This window comes from Corvus kubaryi, unplaced genomic scaffold (assembly GCF_017639235.1).
Source record: "Corvus kubaryi isolate FWS band 111438036 unplaced genomic scaffold, C.kubaryi_AGA036_p1.0 37396, whole genome shotgun sequence".
In the NCBI taxonomy this organism is placed as follows: domain Eukaryota; kingdom Metazoa; phylum Chordata; class Aves; order Passeriformes; family Corvidae; genus Corvus; species Corvus kubaryi.
This window is the reverse complement of record NW_024581135.1, coordinates 7,577,813-7,604,599: the sequence shown is the minus strand read 5'-3', so window position 1 is coordinate 7,604,599 and position 26,787 is coordinate 7,577,813. Positions and strand designations below refer to the sequence as shown.

General features: G+C 39.1%; 1 protein-coding gene across 3 annotated transcripts in view; it reads right to left on the bottom strand.

Annotated features, from left to right (window-relative positions):
- DPP10 (dipeptidyl peptidase like 10) overlaps window positions 1-26,787 on the bottom strand; it is a 454,002-nt gene that overhangs the window by 198,826 nt on the left and 228,389 nt on the right. For all 3 annotated transcript variants that reach the window (XM_042040820.1, XM_042040819.1, XM_042040821.1), the window contains exon 2: window positions 5,136-5,250. In XM_042040820.1, the coding sequence (XP_041896754.1) occupies window positions 5,136-5,250 (115 nt within the window). The remainder of the gene's footprint in view (window positions 1-5,135; window positions 5,251-26,787) is intronic.

The window sequence follows — 26,787 nt, the reverse complement described above, 5'->3', positions numbered from 1 at the left end:
GGGACTTTTTAAAAGGGTGTGGAGTGACAGGACAAGGGAGAATGGCTTGAGACTGACAGAGGGCAGGTTTAGATTAGGTGTTAGGAAGAAATTCTTCCCTGTGAGGGTGGTGAGGCCTTGGCACAGGGTGCCCAGAGAAGCTGTGGCTGCCCCATGCCTGGAAGTGTTCAGAACCAGGCTGGACATGGCTTGGAGCCACCTGAGATAGTGGAAGGTCTCCCTGCCCATTGCAGGGGGGTTGGAATGAGGTGATCATTAACGTCCCTTCCAACCCAAACTTTGATTCTAGGATGTACTTGTTTTATTTTAAAGACTTCCTTTTGCTACTTTGTATTTTTTACATTACAAAACAGCCTACTTTTTCATTTCCATTGTAAATTTTATTGAACTATTCTTGAAGGAATGTTATTTCCAATGTCCTCACACTATCTGTCACAGATTTCTGTATTTCGGTCTGAAATTATATGTATTTATGTATAGCAAATGACACAGATTACAGAAGATATAAACAAAATCAAATGTTAAAAACTAAATTACTACTTCTTAACTGTACATCCAACTAAAAACAGTTCAAATACTGGCATGTATTAATTCAAAATGACAAACTTGTTTGTGCTTACTAAACTAGAAGACTGCAGAAGTAGAAATTAATGGCCTTGCTACTTTTCACGAGCTTATGGGATATTATTTTTGCAGGTTAAATGTAGCCAAAACACCTCATAAAATTTGCCTTCTAACTTAGGAAATAAAACTAATAATTATGTACTATAGTATGCCATTAACTGAAGCTCCCTACTGAATTTTCTAAGGAAAAAAAAAGTTTTTTAAGCTAGAAATTAGGATGAAGGCTTGATGTTAAATGCCATCTGAAAAGTGGAAAAAAACCACTAGTAAATTGTGTAACTGGGAATTTGTATAGCTCACTTTGTGTTTGCATGACAAAGGAAGAAAACCTGTCAGAAAATAGTCAGATACCAAAAGCTGCCTGCCAATTTACAGTAGTTACAGGGAGCCTATACAGAATTGAACAGAAACCTGTGTCTTCTTGCAATGAATATCCACATCCCAAAAAAAAAAAAAAAAAGTAGTTTGCTTTCTTTTCCTGTAAGAGTAGTATGAGAGAAGGTATGGAAAGGTCAGTCCTAACCCTGAACAGTTTATCTACTGGACATAATCCAAATGGATTCTCTTCCCAGAGCTTGATTTTACTCAACCCTTTCCACAAAAAGCATTTTCTGACAGTTTGTCTGACCTAAATGTTCTCTAAAGTAATTTTTCTGAAAAGGTTTCCTTTTTTTTCCATCATGTGTGAGTTTTTTTGAGTCTATGATGAGAGGTAGGTGTCACTTTGCTCAACAGTAAGTGCACATATCAGCAAGCATGGTTTAAGTGCCAACATCAACATCTCAGTAAGGGAGTCCTAGAAAAAGCATTTGAGTCTTCCACACCTTCAGAAACTGTAAGTTAACACGAAGGTAGAACTACTGTCAGTCCCAAAATGAAAAAACAGCCTTAAGTGTGGCAAAACACCTCTAGAAGGGTGGCCACATCCATACAACTCTTAAGCTGCTCTTAAGTGACTTCTCATATAAAAGCTTTCAGCTGCTAATACTTCCAGCTGAGCATCTGTCAGTTTTGAAATACAGATCGACAGTGGTTGGTCAGATAGGTCTTCACATGATTCCTACAACGTGGAACATACTGTCATGATGCAAAGCAAAAACAAGTTGATTCAAAGGCAGGAATGATTTAAAGTCACTGATCTCTAAAAATCCACCTATGACTGCTTCAGTACATGAAGGTGTGTGATGAAATCTCAAAACCATGAAACAGAATAAAAGCAGAAGAAGAACGGGACCTGTGTAATATTTCTACTGACATACAAACCAAATGATGGCATCTCATGGACAGGCATTTCCATACTGGCCACTAATTCCCAGTATAAAGCTATATTTAAAAGATTATTCCCAAGGTATTTTCTTTTGTTTTCTCTTAAATACTTCACCAGCAATCCACTCCAAATATTGAAAAAAAAATCACTAGATTGATAATTCAGTTGCCCCAGAGGACAAACAGGCTCCTATTCTGAAACTTCCAAGTTCTTCCATTCCAGTCCCCTGCTTTAACAAGGGTAACCTCATTGTTTGGCATCTCTGTGCACTTTCTTTATCATTGCACTTATCTGACTTTGAAGAAAACCAGCAGGGATATTTGCCTGCAAGCCTTCTACCCCCAGATATGGAGCAGTGTAGCAATTTCCACTTGCTGGGAGCAGTGGGGTTTATTTAATGTACTCCTTAGTCCAAGGGGGCTCACAAAGAGCTGCTGAGCCCCAACAAGTGGTTACTGGGTTGAGAGTTCCTTTAGACTCTGCCACTAATGTTTTACATCACTGGATGATCTGGTCTTCCACTTTTCCATCTCTGTGCTGAGAGCACTAAGACATTTATAAAGATTCTGAGGTTTGTCACAGATGAGAAGCAAGATAAAACGATCAAAAATGTTACTAATATTGTTGGTACAGTTTACTAAAACCACAACCAGAATTGCAACACAGAGGTTTCAGATTTGAAAAGAAGCTAAGATATTAATAGGTCAAAATACATCTCTTATTTCAACAGAGATCCTGCTTAGTATTGTATAGTCAAGTTATATTTCATGTAATATAAGATAATAAAAAAAAATCATGAATTTCCTTTTAGTTTTAATATCATTTCTGTGGAAATTATATTCAAGTGGAAGCTAAAGCCTCTTTGAAGCCTTTTGCATATGAATTACACTTTATTTTAAAAACTTGCTATCCCATTTGGAAGCATTGATCCCTCTATTAAAAGGCAGGAAGGTTGTTGCTCAAAATTTGAGAGAGTTCAAATGACAACTGTGAGTGTACATAGACCTAAGAGTTTCTTATATTGTGGACAAAACAATGTGTAAATAATTGCAAGCAAAAGAGATCGTTGCTGTTGTGTTTGGCATATCAGTAAATACACTTTTGCCTCCAAAAAAATACCAGTGAAACAATCAGGCTTGTGAGCAATGACCATCTGAAATTATCATCATTTCCATAAAAAGAAGCAGCATGATGTACAGTGTTTAGGGGAATTCACATGAAATCTAAAAAGCACCCATCCGTACAGGCAGAACTAAATAGGGAGAGAACACTCTGATGCTCAAAATAGTCCTAGAAATGAACACTGAAACATCCCAAGGTAACAAAGGACATTTGCACTGAATATCTTCATTCAGACCTATTATATTTTATGAGAAGCATTTTCAAACCCAAATATTTGTAATAAAAAATTAGCATCAAGTGAGCACCTCACAATAGCCACATGTGAGGGGGTCTCCAACTTTTTTCCTCCCCTCAAATACTGGACATCCCAAAGTGATCTCAACACATATTCATGATAAAATAGCTTCAGCTATAGTGCTTAGTACCTGCCAGCAGACCAACAGAGTAGCAAAATACCTTCTGCCCACACTGTATTAATAATAATCAAACAAATTAATAATGAAAGTAAAGGGAGAACAGCACTGATTAGGGCTAAAACAGGGGAAATATCTATCCAACAATGTACTTCCAAAGCTTTCCATGGTAAGCATTTCCAACTCACAAGAAAGCCCAGTTTTACAGACCTAGATCGTTCTGGGAGAAAGGTTTTTATTTATATCAAGCTTTGCAGTCTCTATGGGATATCTTAGAGCATCTGAGCTGACAGAACTAGTTTTCACTCGCATGACTTGAACTGAAATGTAGGTCCCAGCTTACACAAGTTTTCAAGGAAGATCTCTGGATTTTGAAACAGCCTCAGAGATGTTGTAATTCACTGAGCTTTTTTAACATTTTTTTTTAGAAAGTTAACATTCCCCTAGGTTGTTTATTCTTTTTCCATGAGTGCTTTCAAAGACTTCAATTTATGTTTTTACATCATTAATAATTCTATATAGATAAAAGAGCCACAACTGATAGCTGTACATTCCAGCAAACACTTGATATTTTACAGCTCTGCAAAAAAAAGCTACCTCTCCTTGAAACAAAAAACAGTCTTCTGTCTTGAAGTGTTCCAGGATACACTACCATTTGTCCTCAAAATCTCTTTTTTTTTATTTTCTGAAGAAGCTCCTGTACACTGAGACTACAGCAGCACAACTTTGCTTTTATTTTTCTCAACATGATCTAAGTGGAAATAAGCAAACAGTCATCTTGGACAGCACCACACATAAGGAAGTAGATATTTATACATAACAGAGGAAGCAGACTATCCAGAGTGTTCCTGCATGCCCTTTCCAGCTGTCTCATCCCCTCTGACAAGCACAACTTTTTGATCCTTTACCATTCAGCCTCACCACCTTCCTTTAAAGCAGCAGCACTCTGCTGCTGTACTTGCTCATGCACAGACTCAGCCACCTTCCCGCGAGGATTTCATCCCGTGGCCGAACAGTCTGGAACCATTATTTAACTAAAAAGAGCTTCATTAACTTTCTGGTTTACACAAACTGAGCACTTCAACAGCAGAATATTTGCAGACCAATATTTACTATCTAGGCATGCCATGCAAATCAGGTACTTTACACTGTAACTTCAAAACTGGCAAAAGGATTCAAAGATTTTTTTTTCTTTAAAACTTGTGCAGTGTTTGCTCTTTTTGTCTACTTCTTGCCCTCTCCCCCTTTTTTTTTTTTTTGTGTGTGGCTGAACCATTACCTTCCCCTCTTTATTGCTGAAAGAAAGAAAAGGGAAGAAGCTTGTGCATGTACATATGGAAGATGCATGCTTGTGATTCAGTGAGAAGTTTCATTCTCAGAATCAGTTTTCCATGGCATACAATTTTCTCTTAGCTCATTTGTGAATCTGAAATTACACCAAAAACCAACAACAAAATCTTGAAGTCAGGTCACACCTGCTGAAGCTCACAAGGACTTGAGAGGTAGCCCTCTCAAGGCCCTATTGCCAACCCCAAACACTTCTGCTCCACAAGGCCTCCAGTAGCTCCCAAGTCCCTACGGGCACCAAATTTACAATAGCCACAAGTTAAAAATGCTTAAAGGCAAGAGACACTTTAACATTTGTTGCTTTTGATGACTGCATTATAAATCATACACTTTTAATAAAATAAAATAAAGAAGTAGGTTACCTGGGGTTAAAAGAATGACTGACATAGTGATGAGTGAACAAACAACTAGAATCACCAGCAGCGCAATAGCAATTCCCTTCCAGTTCCTCTGCGGAGGGCTGTTACTTCCAAGTTCCTACAGGAATGGAAAAAAATGAAATAAAAGGAAAAGACCACGTTTCATAAACATACATTTCCAGAACTATTAGCGATAGGAAAATTGCTCTGTGCACACTCATAACCACAGCACGGGAGGTGATCATGATCCCTCCGTTCTCCACAGTACACAGAGTCATCCAAAGGTGTGTGACTCTCATGCTTTCTTAATAGATATCTTTCTTTTTTTTAAATATATATATATGTGATTTTAGACCCCTGAGAGACAATGAAATGGTCTTATGCAAGCTGTCCAAAATACAACTGGTGTTAAAATGTCCTGCACATAAACTTCAGGACAATATCAACTAGCAGTTTGTAAGATAATTACAGAAATGAAATGTAGCAATTTACTGTAATTCTACCTAACATGGTATGGACCATAAAGGTTTAAATACACATCCTTTTTAATGCACACTATTAAACTTATTTGTAATAGAAAGCATTAGCAAAAACTGCCTGAGGCTGCAAATATTCCATCTGAAGCTACAAGCTCTTTTTGTCTACGCAGTAGATCAACTGTAAACTGCTCCCCTATTAGTTATAAAAAAACAACAGTAGCTTATAACAAATGTTAAATGAATGCTTCTGTAACTACCAGTGCACTTAAGCCTACAACCTCTGTGGTTACATGTTTAACTCCTGCCAGGCACCATTTACATTTTTTCAATAATAGCAATGCATTGCCCATGTTCATGGTACAGTTTGAGACCAAACAGCACATAAACATCTAACAACACAATGACAAAACTAGTGCAGTTGTTTCTTACAACCTTGACCTTCTCTCACAGAAAACAATATTTTTTCTATCTAGATTTGGCAAGCAGAAATGTTTCTCTCCCATAATTATACGTGCCTTTAGTATCCCAAAATTAAATGCTATTGTAAGACTGCCCAAAAACCCCCAAAAAACACCTCCTGTTATGTCTTACAAGCTTCTAAAAGTATGGTATAATTTTTTCACATACACATTATTTCATTTTGCATTTCTGGGTTATAATGAGTGTGAAATGGAGAAGTCTTAACAGAAAGTGGCAATGTTCTTGTGCCTTTTTGTCTCACATGCACCACCTCAGCATCACACATCACCCACAGCAGCAATAGTTTCTTTAACTTCTTAATGTTGTTTTTTTAACCCCTTGCCTGTTTATTTCTACCTGTAAAAGACGGCTTCTCTCCCTGGTCCTCTTTTCCAGGAAATAGAAGGGGACTTGCACAACATAATCTCAAAGCAATCCCACAGGGAATTCTTACAGCAGTCCTCAGCCCATCACAGCTCCCAGCAAGGAACCTCCCCCCCCACCCCAACATGTCTTCTACCCACTGGACCCATCATCCTGCCCACTCTGCTGAGATTGCTCATTTTTGAGATTTTTAGCCTCACCAGAGTGGAAAAGCAGCCAGTCTGTCTCCTCAGAGCAGCCCCTACTCATGGCTGGTCATCACAGGAGCAGCTCCCTCACCTGAGAGGTGCCAGCCCACCCAGTCCTGTCAGAATAGTTGAACCCTTTTATTATCACAGAACTCTCCACCTGGGTGTTGATACTGACCCAGTGCAGGCAATGGATGATGTTCAACTACAGCACACAGAAGTGACCAAGGGCAGCTTCAGCCCAGGACTTGTGGCCTGTCCCTCCCACACGGAACTCCGCAGCTTTCCCGGGATCCCCATGTGGAAGAACCTGATTACCACAACCAACAACACATCTTAGACACCCGTGGGGTTTTTCATTACAGTTCAGGGCTCCTGTCTTCATCACTCAGGGGAAAAAAATGGTGTAAGCAGGAACTCCTGGCACCTGCCTCCTTTCCCCACCCCACTGTCCCTGCTTCCCAACCACTTTCAAGCTTGCCTGCTTCCCTCATTTTCCCACCTCATGAAATACTAATTACCACAGCCTGATTAGCCTTAGACACAGGTCTTCAAGGCCTGCATGACTGCTTCCTGAGCCCCTTTGGTGATCCCTAGGATATGAGCAATGTGTGGTTCCATCTTTTCTGGACATCCCTGGCCATGCTGACATGGCAAGGATCCACAGCCTTTCCCCAAAAATACAGACCTTCTGTGTCCTGAATGTGAACTCGGATCCAAGCCATTATCTTCCCTTAAGTAAGAATTGTTTTTAAGTGTTAATAGCACAGTGTAGAAAATACAAATTTATTCTAAACATCACAGTAGTAGCCTTATTTAAATGACACCTGACAGAATCCAATTTAAAACAAGAACTAGCAGCTCACAGAACCAGGTGGTGGTGAGAAAACTGTAGTTTCCCTCAGAGCATCGTGAAACCCTATTCCAAAGAACTGACTTAAAATGACAGAAGCTGGACAGCTTGATGAATGCCTTTAAAAAATGTACCAAGTCCTCTTTATTCACAAGGTTCTTCTCTGCAGACATGAATATTGTTCAGTTTCTAAAAATAAAGCTTCATTTTAAATTCTTCTGCAAATTTTTGCAAGGAGAATATCAAAGAGATGAATCAAGTACTGAGCATACAAAGCTTATTGGTACCCAGAGTGAGAAAGAACGGATCTTCCAGCCAGCTGAAAACTTGGAGACTGGCATAAAAAGAAGGACTTGTCTCCCATTAAGATATTTGGTTTTAATATTTGTATAAAAATTACGTGTTGCATCAAATTATTATATTAGAATTTATTAAAGGTCATGATGATGTTTTGATTTTGAGTGACAACGTTCTTGTAAGACATTTATGAAGTTACTGTACACAAAGAATATGTGATGAAATATTAGAAAAATTACTATAATAAAGTGAATTCATAGCACTATCGAGGGCATCTCCAATTAACTTTTTTGATGCTAACCAGTGCAACTCTTGGACTGTAACCTAGAAAGTTTTAAAATAGTGTAAGCTGCAGTTCTTCAACAATAAAATATTTTTAGCCTCGCGCTGCTTTTCAAAATGGCCATAAGCAAAAGGCAGTTAAATAGATGTTTGGACTGTGTATCACTGGCAAGACAGAAGCTGTGAATTCTGATTGTGATAAGAAGACAGAGGCCTTCAAGAGGAAACATCACAGAGAGCCATACAATGAGAAGCTTTTGACACCATACAGTTTCCCCATAACTATCTGCTAACTGGCACATAACACCAAAGCAGACACAGATGGAGATTTAAGGATTTAATCTTCTAAACAGGCTCTTCTATTAATGTGGTTTGAAAAAATACCAACTCTTGAATATGGTGGTTTATATATGACACTACCTATAATGTTATTATAGATTTTACAATCTGACTCTAATGAATCAGAAAATGGCTGTGCAAAGAATAATACAATTGCGAGTTTTCTCATTATTTATAGGAGCTTTTTCACAAACCATTTAATTGCATTGTTGCCAAAAACAATCCTCAAATAATACATATTTCTGAATGTAATTTGTGATTAATACCTTACTAAAACATAGCTACAAAGAGAAAAACAAAGCACTGCATGCACAAAAACACTGTACACCAACGTTAATGCCTACTGCTGCCAAATGCTAAAGACCACATTTACCAAGAGCCTACAAGCACTCACCATCAGGGACCTCAGTGTGTACAACCAAAGGTCAAAGGCCAGAGTTTCTGCTCTGTGATTGTCTCCATTCAATCTCTATTGAAAAGACCCCTAAAAGACTGGTCTTACAAAAGCGTGTACTACACGTGTGATAGAAGTGTGATATATGGGACATATGTGTGATATAGCAAATCCTGCAGCTGTAACCAAAAGAAAGGCTAAAACAAAGTGCAGAGACTGGGTGTGGGACGGAGGAGAGGTTAAGGCTGTCCAAGGAAAGCGTGAGTTATTTCAACACTTCTGCACCCCTCTATGCTAAATCCCACTCGCCACTGCAATACAAGGTATTTCAGAGGGAAATGCAGAAAAAATATATCCAGCAAATATGCAAAACAAATATAATTCAAATAGGCTGAAGCATCTTTCTCTCTCCTTTTCTAGGCTGTTTTCTAAATATATACCCCATCTCCACACACAGCTTACAGGCTGATGATGAACTGATTCACTACAGGCATGAGAATTTTTTAAGTGGCAGCAAGACATGGTTTTGAATATCACATTCTATGGCACAGAATCATAAAATGGTTTGGGTTGGAAGGGACTTTAAAGATCAGCTCAGTCCACTCCCCCTGCCTCCTTCCACTAGACCAAGTTGCTCAAAGCAGCCTGGCCTTGAACACAGCCAGGAAATCCACAGCTTCTCCTGGGAACCTGTTCCAGTGCCACACCCTAGCAGTGAAGAATTTTTTCTTCTGTCTAATATAAGCCTTTCAGTTTAAAGCCATTCTCCCTTGTCCTGTCACTACAAGCCCTTGTAAAAAGCCCCTCTCCAGCTCCCTTGTAAACCCTTTAGGTACTGGAAGTTGCTGTAAGGTTTTCCCAGAGCTTTCGCTACTCCAGGCTGAACGGTCCCAACTCTCTCAGCCTGTCTCTGCAGGAGAGGTGTTCCAGCCCTCTGAGCATCTTTGTGACCTCTTCTGGACTCCTTCCAACAGGGTCCACACCCTTCCTACACTGGATGCCCCAGAGCTGGATGCAGCTCTGCAGGTGGGGTCTCACCAGAGCAGGGTATAGAGGCAGAGTCCCTTCCCTCGTCCTGCTGCCCACAGAGCTTTGGGTGCAGCCCAGGATGCAGTTGGATTTCTGGGCTGCAGGTGCACATTGCTGGCTCGTGTTGAGCTTTTCATTCACCAGCACCTCCAAGTCCTCCTCAGGGCTGCTGTCAATCCATTCTCCGTCCAGCCTTTATTTGTGCTTGGAATTGCCACAACCCACGTGCGGGACCTTGCACTTGGCCTTGTTGAACTTGATGAATTCACATCACAGGCCTGTCTCTCCAGCCTGTCAGGGTCCCTCTGCATGGCATCCCTTCTCTCCAGGGCATCCACCACTTGGTGTCATTGGGAACTTGCTGAGGGTGCTCTCGATCCCACTGTCCATGTCCCTGACACGGATGTTAAACAGCACCAGTCCCAGTACCAACCCCTGAGGAATCCCACTTGTCACTGGTCTCCACTTGGACATTGAGCCAGTGGCCACAGCTCTCTGAGTGCAACATCCAGCCAATTCCTTATCCTGTGCACCATCAGTCAAATCCATGCCTCTGCAGCTTAGAGACAAGGGTGTCATGTGGGACAGTGTCAAAAGCCTTGCACAAGTCCACATCAGTCACTTTTCCCTGATACACCAACACTCTAGCCCTGTTGTAGAACGCTGTAGCCTCAATTCAGTAGTTCTGAGTTTTTGTTCTCTATTTTTGAATGAAATACAGATTCTGACAAGGATTTTTCATCTTTAGAACAAAAAACTACAAAATTTCCTCCATAATGGCTGTATTACACAAGACTGTAACAAGAAGACCTGACCCAAGTTCCTGTTACAAGAGAAATAACAAAATGAAACTAAATTCCATTAGGTTTATTTCATATAGAAATATTTTTTATCCATTGACACAGAAATGCAAGTGCATATTTTAAGTAGTATTGGGGATATTGATTTGAGAAAAAGAATCACTCAGAATTAAGAGATGTAGTAGAAGAAAAGGCAAAAAACTTTCAAGTATTTCCATATTTCTACTTGAATAAACTTACAATCTTTCTTGTAAGCAGCATAACCAGGAAAAAAGTCATAGCTTCCTTCCTAAAGCTTATTGAGTCAAACAGTTCTATTGTTAATCAATGAGGATAAAAAGTCTTTAAGACATAATTTTTCCAGCAAGTGTGTACAACTAAGGTTGTTGTTAGAGAACAAAACATCAGAAAATACTGGCATAGCATGCTGCATTAATAAGTCAGGTTTTTGAATTATCTTAACAGCATTTTTCCAGTTCTCTTGGAAGACTATTTGTGTAAACCACAGTACAATTTCCACCATGGAAATATTGCCAGAAGCAGTAGGAGAATGCCTGGTGGAAGCAAGGATGTGGAAGGGCACTGGCTTAAGCCTGAGGACTACAGTGTGCCTCTGCCAGGCTTTTCCAGAAGACATCAGTTAGTTAAAACGCAGCATCCCCTTTGGGAGAAGAAGTGAAACCCAAACTTGAGACAAGCTAACCCTGAGAGCTGGCATTTAACTAAACTGCTTTTTCTCATAGAGCTCCTGCCCATGCTGCATCGACCCAGCTGACAAAGGGTGGGATGAGCCAAATGCAGAAAATACTCATTTCTCTGTAAAAATTAAGAACAAGAATTCAAGCAGTTTTAACTGCTTCTGCTGGGTGCAGCTCGAACTGAAAGCAGGGATTCTGCCACAATTTCTACAGTCTGCAGTGAACTTTACCAGGCTGATGTGCCTGACAGTCCAGGTCTGCAGATGCACATTGGTGTTTTCCCCTCGCCTGTGGGTATTTGGAACACAAAACCCACCAGCACTGAGCTGCAGCAGTGTCTGGTGCTTTCCTGGTCTTGTGCTGAGGCACCAAGGACAGACAAAGGACCTTTGGGCTGTAGTAGGTTGGGGCTGTAGCAGATTTGGGGCTGTAGCAGTTTGGGGCTGTAGCAGTTTCTGCCAGCATGGCATCTTTTGAAGCCTTGAATGAATCATCTGCTTTGGTTTTTTCTTTGTTTTATGCTGTTCTGCCACCAGGGAAAAGCCTACAGAGAAAAGCACTAAGAAGAATCACAGCCGCGGGCCCCCCCCCCCTTTATTTGGGTAAGAATTTCAGGGGCAAAGTGCATTAGAGTAGGAAAAGCAAATGTAATTTGCTTTGCAGTAGGAATGAGAATGAGTCTCACTCTGCAGCTTAGATGTAATCACAACAATATCACTTCATTAAACTCTTGCCATTTGCATTCCCCAAACATGAAGAAAAGGTGATAAATGAAAAAAAAAGACAAATAATTTCATGTCACATTTCAGGTGTTTTAAAAGACAGACTCAATACACTTATAATAGAAAGATTGCAGTCTTTCCAAAGCTCTTTATAGAGCTGGGCTTGCAACTGATATTAAGTACTACCTGCCTTGGGTTTGCAGTGTGTTATTTGAAGGGAAATTACCCCAGCAAGCCTTCTGATTTTGTGATTAAGTGATTGTGTCCATTCCTTTCCAGCTGTTTTTGACTAATCCCATGGCCTAGATAGCAAGAGAGACTCAGAGACAGATCCACAAAGTGGCACAGGATAGTTCTCATCCATTTGCATAAGTACCTATCATTTTCATCTCTCATGTTCCCTTTACAATCCACTGTGTTATAAGATCCTGTTGCTACAGTTCTTGTCTCAATGATTATGATCACACAATTGCTTTCCCCGGTCAATATCTTTATTCATGAAAACATTGGCACTTCTTTTCAGAGTCATTGTAAAATGCCACTTTCAGAGGAATGCAGGATTCTGCCAGCTCTATGGATAACGGGCATTTTAAAAAGAGAGCAGCTTGTTAGCAATTACCCTGCTCAGAACAGGTGCAGGGTTTGGATATGGGAACAATCTGTCTTCATATTTTTATTTCTTTGGGCTGCACTGGTAGAAGAACAAAGCTCTCCTTTTGCAAAGCCAAACTGTAAACAAACCCAAACCCACCCCTCCTCAGTGCAAATAAGCTAAAATAAATGTGCACATATAAGTCATTCTGAGAAGTGTTGATCACTCGGACTGGTTATTAGCCTTGCAAAACATTTGTGCTTTTGTGCTCCAGAGATCTTTTCCCTGGACCTGCAAGTGTCCATTCATGAACTGGATTTTGGTTTTTTGGGGTATTTTGGAACAGCTTTGTCAACACCCTTACTTCCAGCTACTCACAAAAAAAAAAGGACCAGAAACATTTACGGAATCTATTGAATGTATTATGGCCAGCATTAAGAATACATTCCACATCTTCCCACTCATTTTGCAGTGTACCTTGTAACATTTACTCCAAGACAATGAGCTTCTATTACACTAGACAAACAAGTAAAAGCTTAACTTCTAAAGCATTCTGCTGAAACTCTTGTTAAAGGTCTAATCACAGCAGATGAGTTTAAACCTTTGGGCATTATTCCTGCATGTAATAAATACAAAAGCAAAGATGGGTCAGCACAACTGATCTAAAGAGTGTGGCACCTGCACAGGCAAAAATTTGTGGCCATCTGCTGTTTTTTTAGCTAACATAGTAGCACTCAACAGGGGCGGGGGAGGGAAGCAAGCTATCACAGTGCACAACATTAAAGAAACTATGGAAAATGCAGGCCTTGGAAAATACTGCCATAAACGCTGTTGAGTAGCTGCGGCAGAGGGAGACTTGAATAAAGCAACAATGGATGACAGAACTGGTTTGCAAGTGAAAAAAAAGAGCAGTCACAATGTACAGACAAGCTGCAGCAGGCAAGGGAGCACCTTAGGCTTTTGGGAGCTGAGCTGAATGCAAGGCACTTTGGTGAAGAGCTATAGTGCCAGCATCTGAGGCAACTTCACTGAGCCCCAGGATTTCAGAGTTGTTATCCCTTTTCATCCTGCGTTCACAATCTTTTATCGTTTGTTTCTAACAAAGTTTCAGAAGTAAAAATACTGTACTCTTTCCTCCCAGCAGAAATACCTGGCAGAGCTAAGGAGAATAACAAAGTTCTGACAAGACGTGAGTAAGCATCTTGAGACTCAGAAGTACAGAGGGAAATGAAAGCCACAGAAAGCCACCTGTGGGGATTTCTGTGACCTCCTAAGGATAACAGCTAATGAACAGCTGCTTTATCAAATATGACTCCAACCTCCCCTGCAAATCTCCCCTCCAGACAGAAGGTTGTCCAGAGGAGTCTCACACCCTTTTGGGGGGGCTGAGGCTCACCGATAGCTCTGCTGTGACTTCAAGTTATGTTCCTCATGTCCTCATCGGACCAAAGCCCCATTACTCACACCATGCTACGTCTTCTTTTCCTCACACCAGTCTCATCTTGAAGCTAATGAGATTTTTGTCTGATTAGAAAAAGCTATCTCTGTATCTTGAAGACTGCCTGCGAGATTACACGGAAATAAAGCAAGCAGCTCATTTCCAGAGAGGCCATGCACCATCAGCATCTACAGGAAATCAACAGCTCATTTGCCATAATTAAAGAAAATTCTTAGAAGTATTTCACTAAAGCAAGTGAGGCCAAGGACAGAAAAATATGACAAAGCAGCAGGCATAAACATGACTGTACTCAGGTTACTATGATGTAACACAAGAAGTCTGTATAAACACTGGCACAGCCATTTATGGCCAAAAAGGTATTTTCACATATTCCTATTGATCCTAACTTTAATGAAATGTCACAAGATAGTAAAATACGTCTCCCATTCTTATCCTGTTAAAGAAAAATACCCCAACCAAGTAAAACAACATATCTCAAGAAAAAAGGACATAAAAAATGAGTACAGGCTATACATGTCGCATACCTATAGAACTTTCTACAGATATAACAAAGCTGTTTGCTGGAATTTTTCCTTTTCATTGCTCAGAAACAAAGTTATACTTTCCCTGATTGCTTAAAAAAAACCCCAACTTTAACACGTATTTTTATTTCCCAGTATATTGGCAAGGTCCCATAACAGACAATTTCAGCATTACTGAACAGATCTGTTTGACAACACAGCACTGCCGTTCACTGAAGGTTGGATAAACAGCAAAGGTTACCAAACTGCAGCAATGTCACATAAGTCATATTCAGGTCTATGCCATGTAATTTTACCATTTAAATTTAACACAGTGGCCCTATTTCTAATGGTAAAAAACTGCACTGGTGCATGACTTTCGAGTTCACTGTTAGAGTAGAAAAAAACAATCTTTTTAAAAATTGTTTTTAAAAACAAAATTTTAGAGTTTCTCATTTTTCAGGTATTTGTACACATGCTTAATTTTATGCCATTTAAGAGTCCTGGAGAATGGATTTGACAGAAATCTTTTTTTTTAGATGAGTGAGATTAAATCAGGAGTTATCAAACTATGGAACATGTTTGTAAAGGTTATTTTGCAAATTTACATCAGTATTTTTCTATTTGTTTTCAGATTTACACATAAATTTCATGCAAATAAAACAAATAATTTAAATCCAAATGTGCCTTAATAAGACTCTGTGCACATACATGTGTACACACATGCACGTATCAGTGAATATATATACAGATAAATATTATTCCAGGCAACATTCTGATAAATAAATAAAAATGTAAATAAACCAAGGAGTGTCTGTGCCAGAAAACGGAACACAAACACAATCTCTGTGTTTAGAGGGATCTAAGGCAGTAGAAAGTTACATCAGTTTTCCAAGCTCAGATGAGAATGGGAAACCAGCAACTCTTTATGTTAATATCTGTCAACAAAACTGTAGTAAGCAAAATTACTCACTCGGTATAACTGGACTCTAATTAGAAATTTATCATTTAGTTTTTCCCAGTCTGCTTCATCATTAAATCACCTGTTTTTCCAGAAAATGGAATTCTGTTTAAAGCAGTAGAATACTAAAGGTCTATGATCAGAAATAAAGATATGGTTTTCTCCTTCACTTTTTAGGCAAAAAAGACCAGAGAGGTGATCAGGAAATTTGTAGATTTAATACATTATGCTAAGTTATACAGAGTTAATATATATAATGACCCAGCAGAGCCAAGATCAAAAGATCACTATATTAAAAACAGTGTAAGTCCTCACAGCACTAAGGCCATCACATTTTTCCCACACTCATACACACACAGAGAGCTTATAAAAAAGCCTTTCTAGAAAGACAATGGGTCACAAAATCATCTCCTTACATACATTCTACTCAATTAAAAAGCAAATTTAGTACCAGGAGAAAAAAAAAAATCAGGAATTTCTTGGCTGTTTTACCAGATTCATTGATTTTTTTCAATATACTTCCACATAATGTAAAATCCAGCTTTTTTTTCCCTACAAACTCATTTTACCTAATGGCCAAACCTATCTGAATAAAACACTTCAAAGACCCTTTATCCATTATGTTTCCGTGGGAAATGTGAGCCACCCAGTAAGAGTCAAGGTGCTCCTACTGGCAAACTTTTCCATATGCTGTTTTTACTGGAAAGCAAAGAAATGCATAAATACACTAAGGACTGCTCCAGCAAAGCCTGGATATTCTGAGAAACACAAATGAACATTTGATTGGAGGGATAAATGATCCCTTGTGACCTTCTGACTCTTGGAGAAGGCTCCTATGGCAGCAACAGCTGGGAAGGTCCAGCTGTGCAAGGGAAACACAGAATTAAGCATAGAAGGTGTCTGGATCTGGTGCTTTTGGAGTTCACAGAAGTAAAGCAGGATGGAGAGGAAAACCAGAGGATGACCCAGAAACAGACACTTTGTCTCTCCACATGGAGCTCCTACTTCACACAGAGCTCCTTGTTTTGCTTGGCTGCAAGGACAATACAGAAAAGCAATAAACTGAATTAGAGAAACTTAGAGAAGGGTGCCCAAAGCCTTTTCTGGCTGGGCATTAGGCACTGCATTTTCATGCAGTATGAAATAGCAATAGTTGATTTATTTCTTGTGTCTAATTTGCTGTTTTTGCTAAATAAAGAAGGGCATCTCTGCACTGTACACAAAGTAATAACCACTTGTGTTTCACTACATTTTCTGGGGGAAAAAAAACAGATGATGAGCACAGGTAAAACAACTATGGAATTAGTAATAACTGCTGAAACAACCACACCACCCTCTGGAGTGTACAGTTTTTTAACCAAAGTTAAATATACTGTAAGAGACTCACTTCTTTATGACCCATGCAAGTGTTATCACTGCCAGAAAAAAGTATTTTTGAAACACATCCCTGCATAGCTGTTAGAGGATGGAAATGATGAGCAGAAACAACAGAAATCAAAAAAATCAGGTATTATATCTTTTTTAAACAAATGTATCAGAAGAGAACTATGACTGAAAGGGAGGCTGGGCAGTACGAAAGAATATTTTTAGGAGTCATTCATACTCTTAGCCAGAGGATAATAGTGCCATGAAAAGCAGTGATGTTGTCAAGCACTCCATGCATGCTTGAATACTTGTCTAATAAAGGTGAGAGCATATCACTGAGTATCGTGGAAATTTTGGCAGAAATCCATCCAAACTAGGAGTTTTGACTTAGAGCAAGAAATGAATGGCACCTTTCATTTTCTCCAGCATTTCCTTTCTGTCTGATTTCAACGACAAATACAGGAAGGATGAATTCTATAAAACAAGTAATTAATATCTATTTCTTTTTGGTTTCTTGCCATTTAAAAGTTAAAAGAGTTATAATTACAATTCAGATGAACAGAGATAGAAGACAAAGATCTTACCAATGCAGAAGCAGGTACCTGCCTTTGGCAGAGCTGTTACACTAAAGTGGATGAAAAGTTCCAAGCAGCCCTGTCACTGAATTTTCCATTAATGCACAGGAAGGTCATTTGTTGTCTACAGATCCAGTACTCAAAACAGACACTCAGCTCAAAATCTCTCCTTGGCTCTGACCTTTCATATAAGAGCCAAATAATTCCTTCAGATCCCCTTCAACAGCTCCTACTGAAATGTCTGGAGGCAAATACTTGACTCAAATGAAGATGTTGGGCTATGAGACAGGCTATATAACACTGTGGCTTTCTTATATACTCTTATACTACAGGCCTTAAATAAAATGGATTCTTGTGATACTGCATGATTCCCCAGATTAATAATTTTAAAAGTATCAACCTTCATTTTCTTTTTCTAAATACTTGTTTAGTTTTTAACAAGAATGAATAAATATATTCGGTGTGCACTCAAAAACAAGCTACTAGAAGTCAGAATCCAGACCTATATGGCCAACTAAACTGAATACCTTAATTAATAAGCTACCAAAGGAATTTTCCCAGATTCATGCCATGCAAAAATGGGTTCACAGGTGATTCTGAATGTTGATAAAATACAAACCATTTTCAGAGCAAAAACAGGAAAAAAAACAAACTAAAGCAAAACCACCCACAGAACAGAAGAATGGATTTTATCACAGATAAGTGGCAGTAATTAACAAATGTAGTTTCAAACTGATGGAAACTTGCCAAGAATTAGTTTTTAGCTAATTTACAAAACAAGAACAGTAACAGAAGTGTTGGTGTAGTTAATACCTGACTTTTGCAGGAAAATTTCCTCCTTCACATTTTGTGTTGATTTTATACCTGTGGGGTTTCTTCCTGTTTCCTACAGCTCATAGCACCGTATGCTCCTTATTCCCTCCCGAGTAACTGAATTATCTTTTACATCCTTGTCTCCTTTGCATAAACAACTCATGAAATTTTCTGGAAGCAGCTATATTACAGCTTCTGAGATTGCAACTTTAGGCAGCTCTAGCTGTTCCCACAGGATCAAAATTCTGAGTAATATTAAAACTAGCAAAGATCCTTAAAGCTGACCTGACACACACCAAGTGACAAAGCCAGCAGCTGGCTGCAAGCTGTGCCCGTGATTTCTGACTACAGTGGCCCTTGGAGGATGCAACTCCTCAAGTCACAGCATGTGGAAGAGATGTGCAGCCAAATCCCTGTGGCTCTCTACTGGGCATGAGGTATTGAAAATACAAACCAGCTACTAAAGTAGCTCTTGTGCAGCATCTTGAGTGGGAAAACAAAGCCCAGAGCCTGCACTCCATCCTTCCCAACTTCCACACCAACCCTGTCAGAAGATATGAAAATAAAAAAATAAATAACCCAAAACAAAACCCCAAAAGCACAACAAACCAGAAGTGGCTCTGACTCTGACCCAAGTTGGTCTGATGGACCAGCTGGTTGAAAAATCTGGTGTTTCCTCAGCTCTGTCCCCTGTGTTTCTGCTCATCACAAACCTCACAAATAACCCCATCACACTCTTAGCAACAGAGGATCCCAAGGCATTTGTCTGTGCACAGCCTGCTCACCCAGACTTGCTTGGGGGTTAATGGGGACAATACACAGTGATTTTTTTTATTATTTTGTTATGAAAACTCATGTCAGTAAAAAGCTCAGCTTCTAAAATCCAATCAGTCATATTTGATGATGGGGTCCTATTTCTATTAGGGCCTTCTACAGAAGTCTTTGAAAGCAAAAACCATGGCTTTCATATTTGAAAGTGAGATAAAAGTATTAATCTCATCAGTTCACAAAGATTACCTGTCTACAAGAGAATATTCTGCAAAACAACATGATGCTTTAATTACAGGATGTTTCAGCATGATGCAGCAGGGGAAAATGAAGCAATATATCTTACATGAAAAGAATTTGAAGTTTCTAATCCAGTATAACAACTGCATATCTACATTGTTGATATTGTTCTTAATTAAAATATATCAAAATGGTTGTTTATGTTCCATAGCTGGAATGTAGCAAACTGGGGCAATTTTGTAGGAGACATTCTTCTGACCGAGGAAAAAAGTGTTGGTAGTAATTATTCCATTATTTCCCCTAGAAGGGTAGCATGCATACATTGTTCTATTTAAAATTTGTACTCCAAACAGGATTTTGCAACAGAATTGAAGTAGGACATCTTGACATGATAATTTTACTACCTGAGTAATTTTATTCAGTGCAGTTAGGAGGAGTGTTTACTTCTTACTACAAGCAGAAAGTTGGATTGTTTTTTAAGAATGGAAAAAGTGAATAAAAATAGCAGACATCTGAAAACATCCAAGAGAATAATGACAAGTTTTGCAATGTACAACTGCAACAACAGTAATTGTATATGTCAGCTTCTGAAACAAGAAGCTACTAAAAATATACACAGTAATTCTTCTGGGTGCCCTTACCAAACTGGGAATCAAAAATTGCAGTTTATCCAGAAGCTGTCTATATACCAATCACCATCTACCCCCAAGTGTACCACCCCTTCCTGAATATATCTACATCAGTAGCCAACACACTGCAAGGTACTGCAGTAAAAATGTTTTATTTTCTGGTTTTTATGCATTCCCTGTGGTGATTAGTTGCATATTTAGGTAACCCTGCAAGTGAGCAACGAAAGAAACCCATGGTGCTTTTGTCAATAATTTATTTTAAAGCTGCAACTTCAAATATTTAAGCATACCATGCAAGAAAAGGGCACAAGCTGTTTAAAAAACAAATGAGAGCCATTCCAGTTCTTCCAGCCACTCAGTAATTACTGGTAATGTGAAAGTTACAAAGAAAAGAAAAACCTATTATTCAGATTACAAGTGGAGCTACTGTTGCAGGACGAAGGAGAAGAATTAAATCAATGCCTCAACTACCCCCACTTTATGAGGAAGGGCCCAAGAACAATCCTTGGCAGCTCCCTCCAGGAGCACTCACTCAGGCTGCACATCTCCCCAAGTCCTCCAAATTGAAGGTGCAATTAGGTGTGCTCTGACTGCAGCCGGGTTGCTTTGCAGACTTCACCAGGTAATTAGGCAGGTGAGTGGGAGAAATCATCAGGACAACTAATTGTGGTTGAAATGTAGAAGATAGTTTGTGAAATCCTTGCCAGGTAGGAGCGGAGGGGCATAAGGAAAAGTGGAAATTCACTTGGCTCAAACAGCACAAGTAACATGAACAGCTCTACCTCCCCTGTGATCCCTTCCTTTCGTTCTTATGAAAAACTAAATGATAGTGAGGCCACACTCATCTCAGAGGAGAGTATCTTCATGACCCACATTCATCCTGATGCCTGTACCTGACCAGCCAGTCAATGGCAGCTAATCAAGGGCAGATCTAGGTACTGCCAGATGGCACCAACACATAAATGTGTATTTAAAGAAACAATGATCACATTTTCAATTATATTTCTGATTTTCAATCATACACCTTTTATGGGTCACTGTCTTCTGAGATTACAACAGTAATTTTCATACCTGCAAATTAGACTGATAATCACAGAATGGGTAAAACTTCATGAAGTCCTTTGTCAGTTACAAGGCTCTGAACCTCACTGCTGTTTAATGTACCAGATGACAGAGATGATCCAAGGTCAAAGGAGAATAAAATACATGGAGTATGGAAAATTTCCATCACAGAAACATCAAGATTATCTAAAAATCATGAGAGGCAATATGTGACTATGCAGTGCACTTCAACTTTTTTTTTATCCTTATTTACAAGTTTTCCATCTTAATTGTCAGCTTTCCCATCCACGTCTAAATCCAAACTGGTATCATGGTTTTCTTATACCAAAAGAACAGAAAATTCAGGGAAGAAAAATCTTAGAAGACAAAACACATACACTCAGAAATTCGAAATTTTGTAAGACTGGCAAATGTAGGTGGCTAAAGCTTCATGAAATCATAGCATTTTAGAAAATTTTAAGTAGGCTGAGAACAGCAATCACCTTGTAGTAAATTTCAGAGTAGTGTAAGTTTTTTGTTTGAACACTGAGTGCTTGTCCATCTCAGCAGATTAAAACCAATAGAATAAAATTAGTTTGGAACTGTTTTAAGGGGTTTTTGACTAATTTCCTAAGTCCTCAGAAGGTTCTTAATTTTGTCACTTTGCCACAGAAGTAATCATCCAGAAGAAAGTCTATGGAACATCACACCCTGGTCTACTCAATTCTTCACAAATGAGGCATTAAAAATGACCACCTGAGTTGCAATTACTACCAGTAGTTTTTAATAATTCTTAGATTCATACATCTGTCTTGCTGCTTAGCAATACAACAGCCAAGTTCAGTCTTCAGGAGTATCTACTCAAGCCTTTTGGAATTTGCCACTACTGTCTTAGGACTTCTCTTTAAATTACTAAACTCCTCACTACCACTCAATTCCTTCAGGAAGTCATTTGTCTTATTCTGTGTGGTAAAACTGGAATAATACACAGAGAACATTTTCTATAGCAGGTGGCTGAAATATCATTCCCCTTCCCCTTTAGCCCATTATTCTACACTTGCTCTTGGTTTTCTTACCCCTAAAACTGACAGAAGAGAGTTTAACTTACCTCCTTTTCTTCAAAAGCTCTACACTGCCTCTCTCATCCCCACATTTTACAGACACCATGTAACTCCTTCTCTTCCCTTCCACAATTCTCATTTTCTGTGCATTAGAGTTTTACTGGCTAGAGCTATCAGTAGTTTACTACAGTGCCCATTAAGAACTGGAAAGGTAAAGCCAAATCACTCTGCTTTATCAAATGTCTGTGGCCATAAGAATAACTTCTAACATTTCTAAACATATATAAGCACACAGAGCTTTCTTTGAAAAGGACTGTATTAAACAAGACTTTTTACCCTATTTACAATCACTGTTGTGTTGTGAAGGTAATTAATGGTCAAGTTAAGTACATTTTATGCAAAAAAAACCTTAAAAAGTAAGATCTATGCATCATTTAATGATCTTTAAGGTTATAATGCCTTATGAAGCTGCAAAGATTGTTTTAGCTACTCCAGCAGAGAGGCCAGGCTGACCCCTGGGGTTTGGTCACTAGGGATGTGTCCACAGTGCTCCCTGTGGGAATTACCCAGAGCTCTCACAGGGCCTTCAGCACCTCCTGCAACTCTGCACAATGCAAAGACAATTTCCATTCTCTCCAAACACCTGCTAATCTCCAGGGTTTAATGCTGCAACATTTATTAGATCGCATCGAAAAGGATTTGCCAAAAACAAGCAGCACTGCCAATCAAATGAAATCCTCACAATTCGCTGTTGTTGTAGACCAAACTCTTTGCTATCAACCTGTTCTTTTGAGCCAGTATTGTAATTTTTGAATGAAGGAAGCACATTATGTGTCTTTGAACCATTTACAAGGTTATACTAAAACTTTATTCACCCACAATGAACATCTGCATAACTAAAATACAGCACAACTAACCTGGAACGATGATACTCCTTCACCTTCCCACAGCAACAACCCAAACTTCAAAATGTTAAAAACAAGGAGCTTTAAAAAATGTAAATGAATTGTAGATTGACCTTGAGCAGATGCCACAGGTTCAAATCAAAGGTAAAAATTATACCCAAAGACAAGTCATTCATTTGAAATAATTTTGAGTATCAGGTTTAGGTATGGACTGTGCTCTAATCCACTAAGATTAGAGATTTTATATATTTAAGATTTTATAAATTTAAGGTTTGTTTTTAAGAGGTAGATGGAAGGGAGAATTATATTATTATGCCAGTTCTGAGTTGAGAGTGAAGAAAAATTATGCTTGTTCCTACATTAAATTTTCAAATTTGAGTTTCAAGAATTAAAAAAATTCTCCCCCAAAAAATGAGAGCTTCACAGAAACTTCAGAGGTGCATCATTTTGTAACTATAAAAGAGAATAAAAATAATTCATGTTTATAGGCAATCAGCTCCTTTTTTTTTAACGCGAATTACTAATTTTAAGTGTATACTCTGTAACTGTATTTGTATTGTAGGTACTTTGTAAGGGTTCACCCATTTTGAATGAATCATATAAAACCATGGATGGATCTCAGATCTGCTTTGAAGTCCCCAGCACTTTCTCAGGGTGATGCTTTTAACAGCACCTAAAGTAAGTCTCTTTATTTCAATGGAGATGACTTATTTTAAATCAGTACCAACAGTCCCACTCAAGTCCTAATCAAGTAAAGTACTATGAAAAGCACTGCATTTTAATTGCCCTGCACTTTAGTATTTGCACACAGAACCATTCAAACCTATCTTACATCACCTGGACACTGTTTTGTTTCAAAAACCAAAAAGAAAGTCTAAAAGTAAATGTGAGCATCAGTTCAAAACTGGTTTTGACTAACACAGAAATTTCTGGGTTTATTATCCCACTGTACAATCAGAGAAAATCTGTCTACCTGCCTAGAATCATTCCTTACTTACAAAGCTTAGAAGCCTTAAAGAGGATCAGCCATTCTGTACATCTGGGAATCAGTAATTAAGCCACAGCACAGAAAACTGAAGTGATGCAGGGATGGACAAAGAAATGGGATACAACCTCTCACACAGGGCCCCAAAGCAGCCAGCAAGATCTGTGTGCCCAAGTGAGGAAGAAATGCTGATTTGTTCTGAAAATGGGCTCATGTGAAGAACAGCCACCCATCTCAGAGACAAAAAGTGTCTTCTGACAGTGGAAAGTTACCTAAATATATAATTTCTTCCACCAAAGGCAGTATATTCTGTAATTCAGTGAATGTGATTTAAAGGATGTATAAAACACATTTTGCATATCAAAGCAAAATATGTATTGTAAGTTCAAAAAAACAGCAACAACAAAAAAACCCCACACCTTAAAATTGTGCATAAAAGCATTGAAACATAAAATGAGTTCTGCAAAGATGACATTTTGCTGAGAGGCTTGAATCCTGAGTTTTAATGTATACAGCAGTTTTTCTTAGTAAACATTTTTCCAATTCAAAATCAGTTCTAGAGTCTGTGTCTTCCAAGTGATGCCTCTAACTCCTCATACATGAATTTCCATCTCCCACGCATCCAGATTTTAGGAATGATAATCTTCTTTTAGCAGAGTGGCTGGAGAGACCCTGTGCCTACTCAGACGGGAATTCTCTAACTCCAGAAAGGAAGAAGTCCCAGAGTTGCTTCCATCAGTGCATGTAGTGTAGCAAGGCCATTTTGAGGGCAAAGCCTAATTATCATTTGGACAGTTTTACCTTCAAAACCAAACATGAAAGTAATAGTAGAATATGCCTCATTTCCCTTGTCTATTTTTTCTACTTTAATTTTCTAATTTTAATGAATAAAGGCACTCCAGAAGCAGATTCTATACACGTAAAAATAGACATCAGTCTTCAAATATGACCTTTAAATTAAAATATAACAGATCATTAAAAAATTATTTCAACAGTTGAAAACGCTGGAAATGGAATTCTTTTCAAACAATATAAAAGAGAGAAGTAGTGGCCAAAGTTACTTTCATTCTCAGGAGGAAACTCATACTGTTTGCACAGTGAGTGGGGCACACAGTATATCATAATTACACCAACTCATTTTATGCTGAACTGAGGCACGGCTGAAAGACAACAAAACCTTCAGCTCCCACCAGCACAAACCCACAGATATTGGCTGGCTGCATTCTCAAAACAGCTGTGAAGGACTTTTGGAAGAAGGAAGATGAGAGTCAGAAGAACAGGAGTTGTGGCATTCTCTCTGTTCCAGACAGAGCATCCTCCTACACACAGATACCGTGGAACATTCTCTGTGCCTGGTTCAGAGCAGGGGCAGGAAAAATTGCTCAGGAAATATTTAACTGAGGAGTCAAAGCTGCTTGGAGAGCAAGTTAGAGCTCAGGGGAAAATCTGCTAATGCTCTGTGTTTTGACTCAAAGTGAAAAGTGTCACAGTAACCTTTCACAAAAGACAGAGCAGTTTGGGTGCTTGGAAGGGATGTTGGTTTATAAGCAGCAGATGATGTTATGCATGGAGAGCTTCAGTGAACCACCCGCACAACAGAAAGAACAAGTGAGGGGGAAAAAAAGGGATGTGTAACAGGTCAGTGTCCAGCTTGAGGGAAGACTCAACTAGGTTACTACAAAAATTTGTTCCTGAGGAAAGCCTTTGAAGAGGGGCTGCAACCACAGGGGAGGAAAAGCCTGGAGGCTTGTTCTCCTGGCTCCTGTACAGAGCTGTGTAGTCTTGGATGAAACAAGAGCAAGTGCCTCTTCATCGATGTGGGATGCCTTGTAAACAACACTTTCCTCCTGGAAACTTCCCTATTTCTGCACTTCCTGACAGAAAGCATTATCTAACAAGAACAAACAGAACAGCAGCAACTACAGAAACAGGAGGTGAACTCTGCTCCCTTGTAGTCACTCCCACCACAAGGAGCCAGATGAGTGGATGGGAAAGGAGAACCCTGTGCTTTCACAGAAGAGGTTGAGGTGCACAAATGCTGTATCTCCTAAGGAGTCTTGCACAAAACCTCCACACCAGCAGCTAACTTTCCTTTGATGTTCACCCAGAGATGGGGCAATTTCCATCGTCTCTACACAGACAGTGTCGCCACTTCCGATCCCAAACCTGTGTGTGCACTCAGCAGTCTAGCAGGAATGATACTTCATCTTCCCTAGAAGCTTATAATGAAGGAAACTCTCTTTTTTTTCCTTCTGCTCTTGATGGCAGCAGTGGAAGAGGCAATTCGTAACTACAAATTTTCTTCTGCAGCTAAGCCAGTAAAATTATCTACCTCACATCATGCTCTTTTGCACATCACTGAAGACAGTGCAATAAAACTCAGCCCTCAAACCTTTCTCCCACTAAGAAAGCTCTTTTTATAAATATTTCCTTAATTTCAATTTAACAAGAGGTACCATTACTCATCCACTTCACATCTATCATGACATATTTATCTGAACAGATATTTTTATTCACTTTTTCTCCATTAGTTCTTACCTAAAAGATACATTTTTCTTGGACTGTTGGTGACAGAGATAAGATAATATGGGGAGAACAGTCATGTATTGCTTTCCAAACATTATGAAGTGCCAAGTTTCAAGGAAACTTTCCGGGTGCTCTCCATGGCCATGGTTTGCAGGGCAAACAGGTGCCCAAGAGGCTGCCTTTGCTAGAGTACACAGCATGTTTTGAAATGAAATATTTTTCAGTGGCTGCACACCATCTCTTCAGCCTGTCAAATCCAGAGTTTTATTATGAAGCAGAAGGTAACCATTCACATGGCATTTCAAGTTTCA